The sequence below is a fragment of the Amphiura filiformis genome, chromosome 4 (assembly GCF_039555335.1).
Source record: "Amphiura filiformis chromosome 4, Afil_fr2py, whole genome shotgun sequence".
NCBI classification, from domain to species: Eukaryota; Metazoa; Echinodermata; class Ophiuroidea; order Amphilepidida; family Amphiuridae; genus Amphiura; species Amphiura filiformis.
In genome coordinates this window covers 13,881,867-13,904,123 of record NC_092631.1, presented here as the reverse complement: position 1 = coordinate 13,904,123, position 22,257 = coordinate 13,881,867, and the positions used below count along the sequence as shown (strand labels likewise).

General features: G+C 35.9%; 2 protein-coding genes across 2 annotated transcripts; both read left to right on the top strand.

Moving 5' to 3' along the window:
- The first annotated feature begins 1,956 nt into the window (after positions 1-1,956).
- Positions 1,957-2,433, top strand: LOC140149982 (uncharacterized). The gene has a single exon (XM_072171984.1). The coding sequence runs from the start codon at positions 1,957-1,959 to the stop codon at positions 2,431-2,433; it is 477 nt and encodes a 158-aa protein (XP_072028085.1).
- A 13,039-nt stretch (positions 2,434-15,472) lies between these two features.
- Positions 15,473-22,053, top strand: LOC140149690 (PR domain zinc finger protein 14-like). Its single transcript, XM_072171762.1, has 4 exons — positions 15,473-15,542; positions 19,072-19,342; positions 19,916-20,145; positions 20,926-22,053. Exons 2-4 carry the CDS (start codon positions 19,123-19,125, stop codon positions 21,139-21,141), a joined length of 666 nt encoding a protein of 221 aa, XP_072027863.1. The 5' UTR covers positions 15,473-15,542; positions 19,072-19,122; the 3' UTR covers positions 21,142-22,053.
- Positions 22,054-22,257: the final 204 nt, after the last annotated feature.

Below are 22,257 nucleotides of genomic sequence, written 5' to 3'. Positions count from 1 at the left end.
TCACCTGTCCATCAAACTCAGAAAAGATTTGCTTACGAGCGATTATGATTGAGTTTCTGAACGCGGCAGTAAAACAGCGTGCCTTTTGCTTCAAACATACAAACTGTCTCAAAAGATTTAAAAATCTTTAGTAAAAGGAAACTTTCTTTCCTGACGGCACCATGTCAGCAATGCCTAAAAAAGTTGCGTAGTAAAAGCACCGTTATTTTTTTGCCATTTTATGCAATTTCTTTTCATCGATGAAGACACTAGATGAATCAATCAAGAGTCGAAGAGAGTTTGATTGACAGTGACATCAGACGCAAACTAGTCTTTTTAATTCAGTCTCTGATTATAATGTCATTAGGAGAAAAGCAAATAGAAATATCAATTTGCAAATTTAATATTTTAATCAATTAAGAATAGCTGTCCTAAAAATATTGAGGCTATAATAGTTATATTTATTGTCCAGAAACATAATTTGGGGCTCTCTACTTCATTCGGTGCTGCACGGCACAATGGTCCATGAATTACATGAAAAGCAGTTTGACATGAAAATACTTAAGGGATGGGGTATCAACGTTTGGACAGTATTTATTATGGGATATTAGAGAACATCAGACATATGGAATTGCATTCTGAATACGAAGAATGTCCTTCTGATATTTTAATATTTAAAAATAATTTTGATTTTTTGAAATTCGCAATGTAATACACATTTTATGGCAAATGATTACAAATTGATATTTTTGATATTTAACAGTACTCGAAGTAAACTTTATAAATCTGATGATTTATACTTAACGTGTATGTAGGTGGGATCAAAAGCCGACGATCAATTGACAATTTTGACCTTTCGTATTGAAGATATGGATTTTTTTCCCAAAACACCAACAAAAATTAGGTCGTTTTGGGAAAAACAATCCATATCTTCAATATGACAGGTCAAAATTTTCAATTGATCGTCGGCTTTTCCTCCTAGCTGCATACACTTTAAGAATATATCATTAGATTTATAAAGTTTACTTCGAGGACTGTTATATATCAAAAATGTGAAAAATATCAAATTTTAATAATTTGTCATAAAATTTGTATTATATCGTGATTTTCAAAATTATTTGATATCAGAACGATATTCTGTGTATTCAGAATGCAATTCGATATGTCTGATGTGCTCTCATGTCCCACAAAAAATACTGTCGAAACGCTCAAACGCTCATTCCAGATCCCTTAATAATTGTATACACTACAAGCCGTATCGAAATGATTGGTAGGCCTACCCATCAGTCTTTGGTGTTAATTGAAAAGCACAAGCTTTAATTTGCAATATTCGATCCTCTTGAAATGACCATAATTTATAAACTGGTATTTGTAATTTCATACAACTAGTCCAAAAATGTCCACTTACTTGCAGACGTTTCGGAAACTCACATTTTCCTTTATCGATGCTATTGTTGCAGTGACGATCTGTGTACAGCAGATGATTTTTGCTGCTTAGCAACCGAGTTGCCAGTTGATTTTTCAGCTATCAGATCGTCAAAGACGTGACTCAAGTTGTATTGCCCCTCGTCTCGGTTCATGGTTTTTCCCCGCTTTCTGATGGTGATTGCCTCCTTGATCCATCTCTTATATCTATCACTCTCTTTGCCTACGATTCTAGCTTCCTCCCAATTGATGACGTGGTTGTTGTCTACTTCATGGTCGGTGATGGCTGATATATGAACTACCGATTGGGATGCCTTTCTGGTGGCTCTTGTTTTTATATTTGTGGTTTCCTTGTTTACGTGCACGCCCATCAATAAAGTTCTGGACATTGTTAAAGAAAGGCTACAGAAGGAGGGTTGGTTGAAAGAGTATAATAAATCTCACGGCTTCAACTTAACAACAGAAGATGTAGTGGAATTGCTTGATTTCATCCTCTCTACCACTTATTTTACGTTCCGTGGGAAGATTTACAGGCAGCTTTTCGGCGCAGCGATGGGCAGCCCCGTTTCACCTTTGGCCGCCAATATTTTTATGGAACACCTGGAAGACATTGCTATCGCCACAGCCCCAATGGAATGTAAACCTAAGTTATGGAAGAGATATGTGGATGATATCTTAGAAATTGTTTGCAAGGATAAAGTTAATAATCTCACTGACCACCTGAATCAAGCTGACGACACTGACTCCATTAAATTCACCTTTGAGAAGGAAGCGGATGGTAAGATCCCATTTTTGGACACATTGATTGTTCGCCGTGATGATGGGTCAGTTAAGTTAATGGTATATCGGAAGGCAACACACACCGACCAATACTTGAACTTTAGGTCACACCACCCTCTGCACCAGAAACTTGGCGTCGTGCGTACCCTCCTTCACAGAAAGAACAAAATAGTCACGGAAGAGCAAGACAAGGTAGAGGAGGAAACACATATCAAAGGGGCTCTCCAAAATTGTGGTTATCCAGAATAAAGCACTGAAAAAGTGAAAGACCAGATGGCTAAGCCTAAACCCAAGAAAGACAGACCAAAGAAAGCATACTGCAGTTACTGTCCGTTTTCCTATACACAATACACAGTGCTCTCACCATTGACGCGTGACCCCTACAAATGATGTATGTTGGGAGAATGGACACTTGCCTAGTTAACATCACTGTGTGAAAAATAACCAGTCAATATTTTATTTATTCTCCAAAACTTCTAGCAAATATATTTCTCTAACATGACCTAAAATTACAGCTAGGTTAGATGTTCAGAAATGGTCGCACTTTTGTAAAATATGAGTGAGGGCAAGGCATAGCTAGCCAACTCCCCGTGTTAATTGAATGGAGATTTGACCAAAAATATTGGTATCGGACCGCTCACTTCTGAAGGATGCCACAAAAAACGGTAAAAGCTACATTTAAATTATTCTAAATAGGTTCTAGAAAATAAAGTTTTGTAACATGTCCTAAATTTTTAGCTAATTTAGATGTTTGGAGAGGGTCGCACTTTTGTGTTTTAGGAAGGATATGTAAACGACAGATAACACCAAAAATATGAAGAAATTATTTCCAAACCGTGTTAAGTCAACAATCATTATGTTGCTCATTTTGAAGAATGCTGGTTAACAAAAAGCAGGTCTTTGTCTCATTTCGTGAACATACCATTGTTTCCTTTCGTTTCCTTTATAATCGGTTACCCAACTGAAGCTATAAATACCAGCTTTATTGCGATGTCGCACATTGAAAACAGACACTTGTTCACAACCAGAGAAGATCTGATTTAATCAGTTGAGCTGCTTCAATGAGTGTTATCTTGGTTTAATAGCTTTTAATGGGGTTTAATCCTGCAAAGGTCGAGATGAGTTCTACTGTAGACATGACTGCATCATGGACGATTCCACCAAGTCTAAAGGCTTAGTTGTTATACCGTACGTGCGTTTCAGAGCGCATCTCGAGAGTTTTTAAATCTTACAATATCTCAACCGCCATGAAACCCAATTGTACGCTGCGGAATCTCCTGGTTCATCCCAAGGACAAGCGAGATCCCCATCATTCCACGGACGTGATATATTCAATCCCATGTAAAAATTGTGACTTGTCATACATTGGGGAGACAGGAAGAAAGTTTGGTAAACGTTTGGATGAGCATAAAACTGAGGCTGAAAAAAATGGTGACAATATAAAAACAAGAGCCACCAGAAAGGCTTCCCAATCGGTAGTTCATAAATCAGCCATCACCGACCACGTAGTAGACAACAACCACGTCATCAATTGGGAGGAGGCTAGAATCGTAGGCAAAGAGAGTGATAGATATAAGAGATGGATCAAGGAGGCAATCACCATCAGAAAGCGGGGAAAAACCATGAACCGAGACGAGGGGCAATACAACTTGAGTCACGTCTTTGACGATCTGATAGCTGAAAAATCAACTGGCAACTCGGTTGCTAAGCAGCAAAAATCATCTGCTGTACACAGATCGTCACTGCAACAATAGCATCGATAAAGGAAAATGTGAGTTTCCGAAACGTCTGCAAGTAAGTGGAATTTTTTGGACTAGTTGTATGAAATTACAAATACCAGTTTACCATGAACAGTCCTGATGAACATTTTCAAGAACCATAATTTATAGTTTTATGAACGTTTATAACATTCATCTATAAAATAAGCTGATGGGTACCAATCCATTTGATACAGCTTGTTGTATATCGGAAGTTCACTTTAAACCGTGTAGCCCCTGCAGTCAAGTTCATGACGGTATATACCCAGCAAACACCAAACTTTTTACAGAAATATTTAATTGTAGGGTTATATAAAAGGTATATAACGTTTTAATAACATTCAGAAAACATTTGTGAAAACTTGATGCAAAACATTTTATCATATAGTTACAAAAGTGTTGATAAAATAGTTTGCACAAATGATTGTCAAGAAAATATTTTGCAATAACATTTTGACACATTTTAGAATGTTGTTGTAAGGGTTTTCATATTAAAAAGTTTTGGCAAAAACCAAAACGCGTTTATAACACGTTTATAACGTTTTAAAAATAGTTTTATGTTTGCTGGGTAGACGTAAAGGGCTGCATATTTAACGCCTTATATGCGGATATAATTTAAACCGAACTCAGGTACCCCGGTGACGGCACTTTGTTGGCGATGGGGGCGGAGGATATTCATATGTTTTCTTATAATTTTGGAATAAGAGGGTAGGCCTAAACGTTGTCTATTTCCTAGCATATCCGATCAAACTATCTCAGTTTTTTGCTGTTCTGTTAATATGAAAGGAAAATAAAATAATAATAATAAACACTTTGTGTTCTAATATTTTCTTTTCCTTTCATATTAACAGAACAGCAAAAAACTGAGATTTATTATTATTATTATTAATTCAATAGAAATGACACGTAGGCCTAATGAAAACAATAAAATACAATAGCAATTGTATACCCTTCTTTTACCAAAACTCATTATGATCATCATGCCTAGTGCAAATATTCCTTATTCAAATGCCATATTTAATTATTATGAATTTTAGTACCTCAGAAACAAGATGGGAATATTTGCCAATCAATCAAGTAAATGTGTTTCTGTCATCATTAGTGCCGCGAATACGAGCGTATTTAGCACACTTAAATCAGAGTGAGCCAGATGTCCATAAACAGATAAAACTAACGCGATTTGACTAAAATAATGGTATAATTGTTTTTGAATTTTATTGTTTTCAGCAATAACTATAGTTATTGGGCTTTCGAACTAATCACCCATGTCAGCTAACCATGATATTAAGTGGTGAATACTTGATAATATAACAAAATATCACCGAAAACAAAAATATGCAATATTGGGGAGGAAATAGATACGGTATTTAAAATAAACGTATAAGCTTTAACTGAATTCGTCTTCAGTAGATAGCCGGTTTAAAATGGCTTCGTCTTTAGTAGATAGCCGGTTTAAAATGGATTCGTTTTCAATATATAACAGGTTTAAAAAATAATTCGTCTTCCATAACAGATTTAAATTATATTCGTCTTCAGTAGATAGTAGGTTTAAAATTAATTCGACTTTAGTAGATAGCAGTTTTAAAATTAATTCGTCTTCAGTAGATAGCAGTTTTAAAATTAATTCGTCTTCAATAGATATCAGATTTAAAATTAATTCGTCTTCAGTAGATAGCAGTTTTTTTAAAAATTAATTCGTCTTCAGTAGGGAGCATGTTAAAAAGTAATTCGTCTTCAGTAGATAGCAGATTTAAAATTAATTTGTCTTCGGTAGATAGCAGGTTTAAAATTAAGTCTTCTTCAGTAGGTAGCAGATTTAAAATTAATTCGTCTTCAGTAGATAGCAGGTTTAAAATTAATTCGTCTTCAGTAGGGAGCATGTTTAAAATTAATTCGTCTTCAGTAGATAGCAGATTTAAAATTAATTTGTCTTCGGTAGATATCAGGTTTAAAATTAAGTCGTCTTCAGTAGATAGCAGGTTTAAAATTAATTCGTCTTCAGTAGGTAGCAGATTTAAAATTAATTTGTCTTCGGTAGATAGCAGGTTTAAAATTAAGTCGTCTTCAGTAGGTAGCAGGTTTAAAATTAATTCGTCTTCAGTAGATAGCAGGTTTAAAATTAATTCGTCTTCAGTAGGGAGCATGTTTAAAATTAATTCGTCTTCAGTAGATATCAGTTTTAAAATAAATTTGTCTTCGGTAGATAGCAGGTTTAAAATTAAGTCGTCTTCAGTAGATAGCAGGTTTAAAATTAATTCGTCTTCAGTAGGTAGCAGGTTTAAAATTAATTCGTCTTCAGTAGATAACAGGTTTAAAATTATTCCTCTCCTGTAGATAGCAGCTTTAAAATCAATTCGTCTTTAGTAGATAGAGCAGGTTTAAAATTAATTCTTCTTCAGTAGATAGCAGGTTTAAAATTATTTCGTCTTCAGTAGATAGCAGCTTTAGAATTAATTCGTTTTCAGTTGATAGCAGACTTCGAATTAATTCATCTTAAGTAAACAGCAGGTTTAAGATTCGGAAGATTGTTGGATACACTTGCCTGTCCTGTAACCCCCCGCCCAGCTATCTACAGCAACACATTCAATAAAGTTTCGTAGCGTTATCTCCCTGATAACATCAACCTGTATGTAATCTAAACACATGGTTAACACCAGTGTGTTTAGAGTATATACAGGTTGATGTTTGAAATCTAAACATGTCGCTTAGCTATACGGTAGCATTTAGAGTGTTTTGGACGGATACAAGTGTTTAGGATGCGTTTAGATACAAATTCAAAGTGTGAGAACTTGTAAACCAAAGGGACGGCGTTTATTTTTTGGATTTTTTAAGGGATGGGGTATGAATGTTTGGACAGTATTTATTGTGGGACATTAGAGCATATCAGACATATCGAATTGCATTCTGAATACGAAGAATGTCCTTCTGATATCAAATAATTTTGATTTTTTGAAATTCGCAATGTAATACACATTTTATGGCAAATGATTAAAAATTGATATTTTTGATATTTAGCAGTACTTAAATGATTTATACTTAAAGTGTATGTAGCAGGGATGAAAAGCCGACGATCAATTGAAAATTTTGACCTTTCGTATTGAAGATATGGATTTTTTCCCCAAAACATAAAAAAAATTAGGTCTTTTGGGGAAAAAATCCATATCTTCAATATGAAACGTCAAAATTTTCAATTGATCGTCGGCTTTTCCTCCCAGCTACATACACTTTAAGAATATATCATAAGATTTATAAAAATTACTTCGAGGACTGTTATATATAAAAAAATGTGAAAAATATAAAATTTTAATAATTTATCATAAAATTTGTATTATATCGTGAATTTCAAAAAATGAAAATTATTTGATATCAGAAAGGCATTCTTCGTATTAAGAATGCAATTCGATATGTCTGATGTGCTCTCATGCCCCACAAAAAATACTGTCGAAACGCTCATTCCAGATCCCTTAATGTACCGGTACCTTTTCAGAAAAAGGTTTCATATTTTGAAACCTATTCTCCGAATTTTGTGATGTGTAGGAGAATAGGTTTCAAAATATGAAACATTTTGCTGAAAAGGTACATGGATAACGCCTATCGTGTTTAAAAAGTGTTACAGCGTACGCGCTGCATAGGTTTGACTTGCCTGTGCTAATATTGCGAACCAGAGTTCATACCTTGCGACATGGGCTATATGTAAGTTCATCAGGACTTTTGATTCATATTGGAAACGCCAATTACTTGTCGGATTAAAATTGATATCATATTGATCAGTTATACACCCTCCTTTTAGATTGTTTTAGTACATCATTAATTAGAGCGCCAAAACATCATCAATACTAGTCTGACTCATACATATACACATCCCATAATCAATAGTAACATAATATAAATTACGTCACCATAATGACACGTCTTCTCACGAAGTAGCAGACGATGAAGAGTGGTGACGTCATTTCGAACACTGACGCTATGAATCATGGGATGTGTACCTTACTGAATTATTCGATTGCATCAAATGACATAAGTATATGTTACATTCATTGTACTTTTACAAGATCCGAGAATTCTCCGTCAACAAGGGTTATTAAATACCCGATACCGCTTTGGAAACATACAGACCAAAATTACATAGGCTAAGTATTCTCGGACTATGATATTGTTAGATAAATAGCCATCCTCTCATCTTATAGATATGTACTTTTTATTGACATGTTTTTAACAAATACCACTTTTAAAGTTGTTTTAAAATGTTACACAATAATACTAACGATTTTATGTCGTAAAAGTCATTACGCATGTGTGTATCACCTAGATATATAAGTACAATGACTCCGGGTTCATAAGCCAATGTTTGATAAGCTGTTGTAATACTTCCTGTAATGGTTCTGTTTAAATAGGGCCATACTTTTGCAATGTGCGCCCAATAACCATTCTGTATCACGCTTTTAAAAACATAAACTACCTTAAAATATCGGGATAAAGTTTCAAGACTATAGCAAAGATGGCTATGTCTTTAATTTCACGTACGACGGTTGCTGAAGAACGCTGTCATCAGATGAAGAGAGCTTTCGATCCTGACCAGAGTCTTTCATCACCGATGGGCGATCATCTATTTACGCAAGTTGAGCTGAATTATGTCTTGTATGGATATATGCAGACATCATGCAATGGATTGTTATTAAAACATGCGATATCCGACGTGAACTTTGGTGAGTAATTTCGACGAATTCATTCAGTAATTAATAAAGTAGGTGGCTTGGGCTGATTTAGCAGGTTTAGAATAAGGTTGTCTCCAGTAGATAGTATATTTATATTTTTGTGCTCAGAAAATAGTGTTCAGTAGATAACAGGTTTAAAATAATTCGTCTTCAGTAGATAGCAGGTTTAAAATCATTCGTCTTCAGTAGATAAGCAGGTTTAAATATTTCGTCTTCAGTAGATAGCAGGTTTAGAATAATTCGTCTTCAGTAGATAGCAGATTTAAAATCAATTCATCATATCGGTAGATAGCAGGTTTAAAATTAACTAACCTTCATCAGTAGATAGCAGGTTTAAAATCAATTCGTCTTCAGTGGATAGCAGGTTTAAAAATAATTCGTCTTCAGTAGATAGCAAATTTAAAATATATTCGTCAGTAGATAGCAGATTTAAAATATATTCGTCTTCAGTAGATAGCAGATGTAGAATAATCGTCTTCAATAGATAGCAGGTTTAAAATAATTCGTCTTCAGTTGATAGTAGGTTTAAAAATAATTCGTCTTCAGCAGCGAGCAGGTTTGAAATAAATTCGTCTTCAGTAGATAGCAGGTTTGAAATTAATTCGTCTTAGGTAGGTATCAGCTTTAGAATTAATTCGTCTTAGGTAGATAGCAGGTTTAGAATTAATTTATCTTAGGTAGATAGTAACTTTAGGATTAATTCGTCTTAGGTAGATAGTAACTTTAGGATTAATTTGTCTTTGGTAAATAGCAGCTTTACAATTAATTAATTATAATAACAAGCTTGGAATAAAGTTATCTCAGGTAGATATAGCAGGTTCATGAATAAATTAGTCTTCAGTAGATAGCAGCTTGATTTAAAATTAATTCGATTTCAGTTGAAAGCAGGCTTGTAGAAATCATTTGTCTATAGGTAGGTTCGTCTTCAGACAAATCATCTCAAGTAGCTAATAGAATTGGAATAAACATTCCTCGGCAGATAGCAGGATGTTAATAAATTCGTCTTCAGTAGATAGCAGATTTATATTAATATCATCTTCGGCAGATACAGATAACAAGTTTGAAATGAATGGACGTCATGAATGGAGAATGTAATAGCAGGTTTAAGATCAATTCGTCTTCAGTAAAAAAACAGGTTGAGAATAAGACTTTATCTTCAATAAATAGCAGATTCACCATAAATTCGTCTTCGGAAGATAGCGGGTTTAGAATAAGCCTTCAGCAGATATCAGGAATCGAAATTAATAAATCTTCAGTAGATAGTCGGCTTATAATTAATTAGTCTTCGAAATACAGTGTGTCCCAAAAGTAACTTAACATTGTGAATTTGCCATATCTCAAATATTTCCTACTTCATACCTAAATGGAGAACACATTCACAAAGATTGATCTGTTAGAATTATTCTGATACCAAAAACAGCATTATTGATGACCCATTGACCTTACTGTGCGACTGTACATATGTATGTGTCAAACCCACAAAAGCAAGCTCATATGTTCTGTGTTCAAGCACATGAATGATGTACTTCCCTGAACAATAGAGTTGGTTCACTCACTGCACATGCCTCACTTAGGTATGAACATTCATGGATTGGCCTAGCGTAAACGTGACTGCTGTTTTAGATTATAATTAGGATACCGTAAAACCCCGTCTACAAGGATATACCCAAGAAACGCCCTCAATAAAATTGGTTGCTTGTTGTATTTGGAGTTTGAGCAAATATATACTGGCACTGGGTGGCTATGCATTCCATCTAAGTATGTTGTAACACCAATCAATTGTATTGACATAATAACGACTGTTTCGTATATCAGGATCGTATAGCTCAATTGATAGAGCGTCAGACTTTGGAACTGAAGACATGCTGAAGAGAGCATGGTCCGGGCACCGGTTCCGTTTTTTCATTCTCGTTTAATTTTAACTTTTTGACATGTTTATTTCCGAGCTCTTCAAATCTACCTTTCTACTTTTAATTTTAGGTGCGTTTTTTTTAATTTTTTTTTATAGTTTTTTTTTAATATTTTTTTTTAGTAATTTTGTGGTTTTATAGAAACTAGTAAAAGCATTTATTCTAAATAATAGCGAAACCCACGGTTAGGCCGTATAAAATTAATGTTTTGGTTCTCGTCCAGAGGATTTTCATGAATTGATGAGGGAGGAGGTGTTTTTTTTTTTTTTTCAATGTAAAATTAGCATTGTCAGTAGTTTTCGGTCTTCTCCAACAGTGCTCGAGGAAACGATGAGGCCCTTTTTTTTTTTTTTTCAAATGTGAGATTCTGAGGATAAACCCCTAGAGTACCACAAAAAGACTTGGAAGTGATGCTTGTTCTCTAATAAACTTATTTATATGTATGAAGATTTCATAAATCATTCCAAAGTCTAAAAAATTGAAAAATCTATAAAAATAAAAAATCTGACAAATCCCAGAAATTGATGAGGGAGGGGACGAGAACCAAAATATTAATTTTACACGGCCTTAGACAGATGTGTTGTAACTACTTGTCTGTCCTCGTCTTTGCAATAAAAACCTATGTTGCACCTTTGTGCCATCCCAATTCTTGAGGTAGGGTGCGTTTTTGGCTTAAGCACGATTTTGTTTCTACTTGAAATGAAATCAAAATAAATATTGTTCTGTTGCCACAATTGCAGTTTTTTCAATAAAAAAAATAATAATTATTCCATATTTGAATCTATTGTCCCATCAAGAATAGAGTGTCTTCAAAAACTTCAATCAATTCATCTGACAAAGGAAACTATTCTGGTCATTCAATTTTGTTTCGCTTGCACCTGTTATATCACAGGCGTTGGTAGAGAAGGCACACTTCTCTTGTCTTCACCGAAGTAGTGATGTAAACACTAACATGATTAATTACCATAGCTAGCAATGGACATACACTATTTTTTGTTCCACTTGAACCCATACTATAGGCTATTCGCTGTCGATGTGACGTAATTAATCGGATTAACTACCATAGCAATTGATGAATACAATTTCGAATATATAGCCCTGCACTTCATCGTTCACGTGGCACCTATGCATTAAACCATAGTTGTCAAAGAAATGCTAATCACTCGCCATGTAAGATTAGTATTTATATTAAGAGTGGTATTCAATCTATGTTTGGTGACATACGCGGGTGATTAGTGCAATCTGCTTGATGGTAGTTATTGCGATTATTACGTCACTTCGACAGCGAATTGTAGTATAGACGAATCCAACAAGCCAAGTGATGGTCAGAATTTATTCGGTTATTATACGCTGGTGAAGTTGCGTAATTAATCGGATTAATTACCATAGCAATAGGTGAAAACAATTTTGAACATATCGCGCTGCGCTACAAGCAGGTTACACTCATCACCTGTACTGTGTATGTCTGCAATCATAGATTGAATACAATACTGGTCTTTTCAAAGATCTTACAGGTGCAGCATGATATGGTTCAATGAAGAGGTACCGCCTGAACGTATCAGTGTATAACGCGGTATATTCAAAATTGTTTTCACCTATTGCTATGGTAGTTAATCCGATTATTACGTAACTTCGCCAGCGTATTGAATAAAACAGGAGGATGTGAGTTCATAAGGGCAATGTCGGGGATAGGTCACAATCGATGTGGAGAGATGAGAGGTCCGACCAACAGCCATAGCGATTCAACTAATTCCAGCGGACGGTCTGTGGCTAGTAAGGAATCGTCTTTGACCACATGCGCAGATCTGTCTCGTCAGGAAGATATTTAATATCCCGAATTTATAATAGGCCTATGCCTACCAGTTCCATCGTATAACCGATCTGCTAGAGAATATTTGTTACCATGTTTAATAAATTCGTATTTATCGTATAATAAAATGTAGCCAAATGTATATTATGTGTCACACGGTTTTCTGCTGAACCACTAGCAGGCTATGTTACCACATCTATGACAATGACAAAGGTGAATTTTGATGATTTTTACGATCGTCCGGATGAGCAAATCACTGAATGGGTCTTTAGTTCCTCCTCTCCTTATCCTGCCAATATTATATGAATCAAAGAAAAATAAAGAAAAAATTAAATTAAACAAGAAAAAAAAGACAAAGAAAAGAAACAATAAAAGAAAAACAATAGAATAAATTAAACTAAATATGAAAAAAAATGATCACGAAAGCAGTCTTTAGAAAATGCAAGAAAATATAAATGAAAAGTTTGAACAATATTTTGTTTATAAAAGTTTGTGTGACCGTGATGAGGCTCGAACTCACCATCTTCCGATCTAAAGAACCAAAGTCTTATGCCTTGCCAAGTGAGCTATGCTCGTGAGATACGAAATAAAGATAAAATAATACATTGTATACCTGCTTGTGTCGGTAAATGATTTGCTCAAATTCCATAATGATATAATATTGTGGAGGGCGCTAGCGTGAAATATGCTATCATCACAGTCGCTTCTATTCCTTATAGACGGGTTTCTACGGGTGTATTGCCAATATTAAACTTAACTTTAAACAGTTCGTAGTGAAGATGAATTTCCTATAGATCAACGGATTCAGATTCTTAGTTGCAGAGACAAAGTCGGACAAACTCACTCAAGCAAAGTTTAGGGAACATTTTAAAGTAAATTATGCACCCAGCCGAAATACAACCCAGCAACTAGTGCAGAAATTCCTATCAACTGGATCTGATCATGATCTACCTCGGGCAGGACGTGGAAGAACAGGAACATCGGCTACAAACATCGACGTCGCGTCGTACGAAGAGCGGTGGCGAAAACCCAAGACGATCAGTACGTTGACTTTCAATGGAGAACAACGTACCGCGTACAACTGTTCATCGAATTCTCAGAAAAGATCTTAAGCAGTTTCCATATAAAATCCAGATAAAACAGAAAATGAAGATTACGCATTGAAAACAAATAAACAAACAAACATAGCAAAATTAAACAAAACATATTTATATCATGTTATCACGTCTCAAATGACGAGACTTATTTTGCGTTTATAAAAGTGGGTTTTACGGTACGGTGGATATCCGTTAATAATTTCATGCCAAAGGGTCATGACCACACAGGCATGTTTGGTATCATAACATTTCTAAAAGAATTATCTACATACTGTGCAATTTTTGTAACAACACTATTAACCCAACGCAAGTTATGGCAAATTCACAATGTTAAGTTACTTTTGGGACACCCTGTATATCAGATTTATACTATATTCGTCTTCGGAAGTTAGCAGGTCCAAAATAAATTGGTGTTTAGTATATATATAAATTTGTCTCCGGAAGATATCAAATTTACATTAAATTCGTCTTCGGGTTTAAATTAAATTCGTCTTTAGTAGATAGCAGACTTAAAATTAATTCATCTTCACTAGATAGCACGTTTAAAAACAAATCATTTTCAAAAGATAGCATTTCTAAAGTATTAAAATTCCGTCTTCAGTAATAAATTCGTCTCCGGAAGAGATCAGGTTTATATTAAATTTGTCTTCCGAAGATAGTGGGTCAAATATAAATTTGTCTTCAGCAGATAGCAGGCATAAATAAATTCGGAAGATAGCAAGTCTTAAACCAAATTCGTTATCAGGGTATATAGCACTTTTGAATGAGACACTGATATGTAATATTGGTTTACATTGCAGATAGTACAAACGAGGAATATGGAATACCACAATATGAATATTATCAGAAAGAGGGTCTCACGCTACCACAAAGTAAGAAAAACATTTATTAGGTAATGATTGCGCACGATATTGACATAACGACGACGACGACGACGATGATGATGATGATAGTGACATAATAAAGAGCTTTGTGTAATAAAAGTTATTTTTTGAAATTGCGCATTTTTTTAAAGTTTTACTTTAAATACACCCCCTCCCCCCATGTTGACGTCTGAATATGGGTTTCTGATCAAATTAACCTCAATCAATTTAGCCCCAAAGTGCAAATTTTAGCGCGCTTCGCCCGCATTTATTCCATTTTGGCAACACATTTCATCAGTTTAGCTTCAAACTGGCAAAATTTTTCGTGCGCTTCGCGCCCATTTGTACCGTTAACTTATTCTGTCGCCAAAAGGTGCTGGATTCTCTTTACTTCAAGAATTTTTTCCACCCCCCCCCCCCCTGTCAAAAAAATCTACGACACTGCTTAAGGGGTCTGTGGAATGAGCGTTTTGACAGTATTTTTGTGGGACATGAGCACATCAGACATATCGAATTGCATTCTGAATACGAAGAATGTCTTTCTGATATAATTTTCATTTTTGAAATTCACGATATAATACAAATTTTATGACAAATTATTAAAATTTGATATTTTTCACATTTTGATATATAACAGTCCTCGAAGTAAATTTTATAAATCTAATGATATATTCTTAAAGTGTATGTAGCTGGGAGGAAAAGCCGACGATCAATTGAAAATTTTGACCTTTCATATTGAAGATATGGATTTTTTTGGTGTTTTGGTTTTTATCCCACCTACATACACTTTAAGTATAAATCATCAGATTTATAAAGTTTACTTCGAGTACTGTTAAATATCAAAAATGTCAATTTTTAATCATTTGCCATAAAATGCGTATTACATTGCGAATTTCAAACAATCAAAATAATTTGATATCAGAAGGACATTCTTCGTATTCAGAATGCAATTCGATATGTCTGGTGTGCTCTAATGCCCCACAATAAAAACTGTCCAGACGTTCATACCCCACCCCTTAAGATCACAATATTCTTGTTTCAGATTTGTCATTGGTGCGAACAGAAATCGGTGATATAACACATATTAGCGTGTTCTGTGTGCATGGAATCATTCATAAAGGGACGGTGTTTGGGCCATACCAAGCTAGCACGAAATCATCATCGCCTACGACCAGTAAAGATGGACACCATAATTCGTTCCAGGTCAGTATTCAACAGCGTAGCCAGCCTTTTTGAGAGGAAAGCCAAATTTTCGTCCACATTTGTTAATATTTCGTCCCGTTTTCGCAAGATATTTGTAAATTGAAAGAAAAAAATTAAAAAAGTTTAACAAACTACCGCAAAAAAACCGTTTTTGTCCGAGCAACTCGTTAATAGGCACATATGTTTATTAACGAATTTTTACGGTGAAATAAAAAATGTTGGCACTTATACGCCTTTCATTTATTCCGCTGTCGTATCAGCTGCCATATGCCCAAGGCATGCTCATACCTTTAGGCGGCGCTCAGTAGACAATATTCATAACAGCTCCCCCATTTCAACCCTGGATAGAGAGAGGCAAGTGAGGTAAAGCGCCTTACGCAAGTGCACAACACGATAGCAATCCCATGATCGCGAGGCAGAGGAGAGCCCGTACCGCTGGACCACCGTGCCCCAAGATGTTTGGTTCGTTGTTGTTTTGTGCGGGGTGTTTTCCAGTCCGATATAGGGCTATGGTCTTAGGCCTACATCTTAACAGAGAAAGTCATTCAATTCAATTAAATATATATAGAAAGTTTATTGCGACAGACGTCCGACAAAGCCTATCACTTGTGAATGTTCCATCAGGCAATTATAACACCAACGATTAAGTCATTAAGGCACTTAGTAATTTAGCGCCTTTTCGTCTCGACAATTAGGTGCTCAACACATATGAGCATATAAACCGACTGAAATTGATCCTCAATCCAAATTCATCGATCAAAAACAGGCGTCAGAAGTACATATTGGTCAATACTTAATGTCCCAAAAATCATTAGTTTATTCAGGACAATGTACTTTCATGTTCTAATTATTTCAATATGAATTTCAATTTACATTTTTAACTTCAGTTGAAATCAAATGGGTGTGAAAAGAAAAGCATACGAAACACATAGCCAGCTAAAGACTGAATGTATCGTACCACAAACCTTATCTGTTTTAAAACACTGCCCAGTCTCTACGAAGACCTAAACCGTGATCATATTCATAATCGATTTTATGTGCATGTGTGTGAGTTTCTCCAAAATCACGTAAAAATGATAGGCCTAAATAGGTGGGTCCCTTAAATATGGAAGTGGCTTCTTTTAAATTATTACGAGTTATTTAACCCCTTCCCTTCAGGCATTCCCTTAACCCCTTAAATTTAAGGCACCTCATACAGCCCCTTTTTAGTGGCAAATTTTTTGGTTACTTTTCTTCAAACTTTTATGAAAGCATAAATAATTAGAACAATTTATAGAAGAAATTTTGTGTATACTTAAATTTGGACAATGTGTAGAATGTAGTACTATTCCGTCACATACTTTTGTACTTTGTCAGTGCACAAAAAGAGGAATTAACCATTTATGGATTTCACTCTAGTGTTACACTTATTAGCCTACACTCTTAAAACGATCTACTCATTTTTGAATAGAAACATGTCAAATTTGACAAGGGAAACTATTCAGATATGTGGACATAACATATTTCATCAAATTTGATAAGATTGCCTTGTCATTTAAAAAAAATGAATAGGTTCATGTCAAAAATGACCAAACTTAATCAAACTTAAGTAGTTTGTCTTGTCAAAAAGACCCCAAAACTCAAATTTGAATAGTTTGTCAAACATAAATGAGTAGGGAATCTTTTTTTTTAATGAATTTTATTTGTGTACTTTGGTGTCTTACAGTCAGTTTAACTTAGTAATGCTCCTTAGACCCAGGGGCGTAGTCATCTTTCTTGGTCAGGAGGGGCAAAATAAAAAGTTTGGGGGCAAAGACGAAAACAGATTCACGGTTGCATCAGTTTGACCCGGTATTATCGGTGGGATATTGCCATATAGCTATAGGCCCATTCCATGTCAACTCCAGGGATGTGCACCGCAGCACCTCTTCAATTTTTTTCTTTTTCTGTGTGGTGGTAGATATTGATGAGAAAGTAAAATCCTGAAAAGTTGAGCTTCATACTCCATTTCGTTTTCCCGTGGCATCAATTTGAAATTTAGGGGGGTCAGCGTAAAAAATGTGTCGCAACGCGAAAGACGATGTTTGGAGTTAAATCATTATACATGCAAAATCAAAAATGTGTACAACTCTATGGAGTAGGCAAACCTAACTGATGTGTTGAAGCCATCAAGACCCCAAGCCAATATCTCTCAGAAATGTTGTCCAAGAACATATCTTCAACATACCTGAAGTTGATGGTGGGGCAAATTGTCTGACATTGGTTTTCAGGGGGGTCAAAATGTAAAAAAAGTGGTTTTGCATGGGTAATATCTCAGCTAAATGTATTCTAATATGCTCAATATTGGATAAGAGTAATTTCCTACCAAAGGGCTCTGACTGGCAAAAAAATTGACGCTAAAATTATTTTTACTTTTTGGAGTTCTGACCCCCCCCAAAGTTGGTCCTGGTTGGACGAAGTTGCATTTTGAGGGCCCTATATCTTTTAAAGTAAAGGAGTTACAAGTTTGCTGATAGCAGATTTGAATTCTACACCAAAAAGTACCCCAGGATACATACTTTTCAAAGTTTTAAAGGGTTCCCTTTATACATTTATGGACCTCCAAACGTCGTCTTTCGCGTTGCGACACATTTTTTACGCTGACCCCCCTAAATTTCAAATTGATGCCACAGGAAAACGAAATAGAGTATGAAGCTCAAATTTTCAGGATTTTACTTTCTCATCAATATCTACCACCACACAGAAAAAGAAAAAAAAAATTGAAGAGGTGCTGCGGTGCACATCCCTGGAGTTGACATGGAATGGGCCTATACCGTTTTTTAGAGAGAGTGTACGTGTAAAGTCTTCGGGTTTCCAAGGGCATTTTTGGGAAAATTTGACATTTGACACTATTTTAATCGGGGGTGAATTTCGGTGGGAAACGGGCTCCTTGCCCCTTTTCTTTTCCTTTGCCTAAGCTTCCCGATCTTCTCTTTCATTTTGTTGTCAGGGGGCACTTTTCTCTTTCTTTTTGTCAGCACGCTGTCCGACCTGTCCGAACGCCCCCCCAGGGGCGTCGCTAGACCAATATGATTCGGGGGGTGTACAGTATGGTTTGCCGACGGAAATTTTGTGTAATTTGTTGACCCAAATTTTTTTTAGCCAGGACGGCGCTCAGAAATCTAAAAAGTGTGGGGGGGGCAGGAGTCAAAAAAATTTTCAATTTTTTTTTGACTAGTAACTACTATACCATTCACAGTATGTCTATTACGTTACAACAACACAATTTCGTAACACATTAATCTGTTATATGGCTCTCACAATTTGCCGAAAATCACACATACCTTTGATTACATTTGCCGACAGTCACATGGTTTTGCTGATGTGTATTGGGGTGTCACACCCCCCTCTAGCGACGGCCCTCCCCCTTTAGCTACACTACTGACCAGATGGGGTAAAAGCTATGTTGGGAAGACTCAGATCATAAAAAGATCATAGTATCAGCCAATTTTCTCACAAATTCTGTTGGGGTGGAATTAAATAAACGCTGATTTTATTACCCAATTTTCAGATCTCCAAAGATGGAATTGTTCCTACTTCCAATTGTATCAGTAACACGTGGATGAAATACATCAACAGTGCTCGCTTCGCTCAAGAACAGAATGTGGTAGCGGTACAACGAAAAGATGGTCTCTACTACGAATGCTGCAAAGATATTCCATGTGGTACGGAGCTTTTGGTATGGTACGGGGAATGTTACACACAGTTTATGGGGATTCCAATTGCAATGAAAAGTAATAGCTACACAAATGGGAATGAAAAGAGCGAAAATGCTTTAGATAGTAAGTGTCATTCTCTTTTGTAGGGAGGGTGTGAGGTGGGTGGGGGTGGGTGTGTGTGGGGGTGTTGTGTGAGGGTGGGGGTTTGTATGTTTCTTAAAATGTTGATTAATCTGTGTTAACTGTTTGATATCATAATTGAATTGCTTTGTACTCGTATCACATCCGTGTCTCAATAAATTGAATGAGAGCCTACCTTGCTATCTTCAGTAGATAGCACAGGAGGCTAAAATGGTTATCTCACATACCGTTTATAGATGTGATAAAGTGCCGATGGGGGTGTGTATGTGTGGGCCTAGGGGAGGGGTGGGTGTGTGAATATGTGGGTATTTCTTGAGATTTAGAAGATCATACTCTTCGGTAGACAGAGCTGCTTTAATTGTCAAAGATGCGAAGTGGGATGAGTGTGTGTGCTGTGGCAGTGGCTGTAGGCCTATGCGTGTGAGGGTGGGGACCGGGGAGAGACAAATATATAGCAACCAACATTTATATATGCATTTATCATTTTATTTAAAAAAGTATCCAATTCTTTAATTCTCTGTACCTCTTTCTTTATTAACTTCTTATATTTGACAGATTCAGAAGGGTTCCAATGTGATCGATGTGGTAAGCTTTTTGCGTACCAGTACTATCGGGATAAGCACCTCAAGTACACACGATGTGTTGATACAGGGAACAGAGGCTATCCCTGTCAGCTTTGTCAACGCTCTTTTGAGAAACGAGACAGGCTACGGATACATATACTCCATGTTCATGAAAAACATCGACCTCATGTCTGCAGTGTTTGCGGCAAGTCATTTTCACAGGTAATAAGCATTTCAAAGCATGTGGTTTAAAAATAGTTCAGCCATATACTAGTATAAAAAAGTTGTTTTGAAAGTTTTTAGCTAGATTTCACAACAGAATATTGCCTATAAGTCTGTATCTGTTACCCAAGGATGTAGCCAGCTTTCCTGGTGTGTGTGGGGGGATAACAATTTCCGCTGGCTATGCTACTGCTGTCATCGACAATCTGCAAGGTATATATGAATCTTCAGTGGCAATCCAAGGGCATCATCGCTCCTGAACTTTGGTTTGACACAATGGATATTAACATTTTCTTGAGCAGAGAATATAAAAGAGGACAATATTTTACAAGGTGGATTTTTGTTGTCATAAAAAAATTAGGTTCCTGTTACAAATCCTGAGATCTTTCCAATTTACCACAAACAGCAATCGTTCACTCCAGTGTCAGGAGGTTGAGGGATATAGCCTATGTGTTATGACACCACTCCGACCGAGAGAATAACCAAACTTGGGCAAATGAAAGCTACATTGAAGCCCAGGCATTGAAGGAGTTACATGTGATGCCATTGCTTAGCTTATGGGTATTCTGGCTATTCTCTGGGGGGATTCCTCTGGGTCTGTCATGGGGTTACTCGGGTGAGGCATCAAAATTTAGGACAAAACAAGAGCTTGGCCTTTAATGTATAAAACTCACCCTGCTGAATACCTCGAAATCAGCCTGTACCACCCCCGGGTACCACCTACACAAATTGGATAGTTTTGTATCAAAATTAAAAATGTTTCTTTCTTTCTCTTCACAGTCATCAAGTCTGAATAAACATCTTCGTGTCCATAGCGGAGAGCGCCCCTACAGATGTACTTTCTGCAGTAAATCATTCACCGCATCCAGTATATTACGCACTCATCTCAGGCAACACAGCGGTGAAAGGCCATTTAAATGTCGGCATTGTGGGCGCACTTTTGCCTCGCATGCGGCACATGATAGTCATGAGAGACGCACCCATGGACAACAGTAATGTCATGAAGAATGACAGGAACATTTGTGACCTTTTTACACAAAATTTCGGAATATGTCAGCAGACCTTCATTATAGATTAAGGTCTTTAGAAGCTATGTGAACTGTTAAACTGAACTGACCTGAACTGAATAACAGAATTTTTGAAATTGAGTATGACGGTCATTCATAAAGTTCTACCTACCTATGTGGAAATCATTACATAATCATTATATGTGACACGATCAAGGGGAATGAGTCGGATGTCGCTAATATTCATTTTGAGATATTGGCAAAGAAAGTGTTAAAATTCTTTTGTTTTCTATTGTTTTCAGTGATTGATAAATTGATGTAACTTCGCAAAGAAAAATCGTATCAACATAGGATTTTCAGTTTCTGAAAGCTCTAAATGACCCCTTTAGAAACATTTTTATATAAAACTCATTTTGACTCATTCCCCTTGATCATGTCACATATATAAAATTCATTTTGAGGACAAAATGTTAATTTTGAATAATTTGCCATAAAATTTGAATCAGAATTATTTGATACCATCAGGACATTCCTCCTATTCAGAATGCAATTTGGTATGTGCTATCGGGTCCCACAAAAAATACTGTGCAAAGGTGGGTCATCAAGCCGTTAAATGATTTTGGATATAGTACCGTTAAATACTTTTTAAAAAAATTTTGTAATCCCCATTCCCCCCGAGACTTGTAATACCCGAACTACTTCCGATTCCAGAAAAATACAGCACTCGTTTTTTGGGATTAAAAACATATCACCCAGTTTTACCAAATGAAACATAGCTAAATCTTAATCCTATAGTTAGAACTAACTGGCAATAAAGTCAAAATCAAAACCATAGTTGTGTCATTTTTAAGCCATAACATAAGAATAACAAGACCTACAGAATAGTGTAATATTTGGATTCCTTGGGAGGCTCCATTTGAAAATCACCCTCCCTCTGTGGAAGATTAAGGTTAGGTCTTCCACAGGGGGTGTATGGATTTCAATTGGAAATTCTGGAATAACTCAATATCAAAATAAAATTACCCTAACAGAACAGCTGACAAGGTCTGGATAAAGAAAGAATCTCAACATAGAGGGAATGAATATTTTATCAGATCAAATACAA

Bases quoted from the DNA above. Each gene is read 5' to 3' on its own strand.
- LOC140149982 (XM_072171984.1), top strand. From the start codon at position 1,957: ATGGGCAGCCCCGTTTCACCTTTGGCCGCCAATATTTTTATGGAACAC.
- LOC140149690 (XM_072171762.1), top strand. From the start codon at position 19,123: ATGAAATACATCAACAGTGCTCGCTTCGCTCAAGAACAGAATGTGGTA. The intron at 19,343-19,915 runs GTAAGTGTCATT...TATATTTGACAG, and splicing joins GAGCGAAAATGCTTTAGATA to ATTCAGAAGGGTTCCAATGT. The intron at 20,146-20,925 runs GTAATAAGCATT...TTCTCTTCACAG, and splicing joins GCGGCAAGTCATTTTCACAG to TCATCAAGTCTGAATAAACA.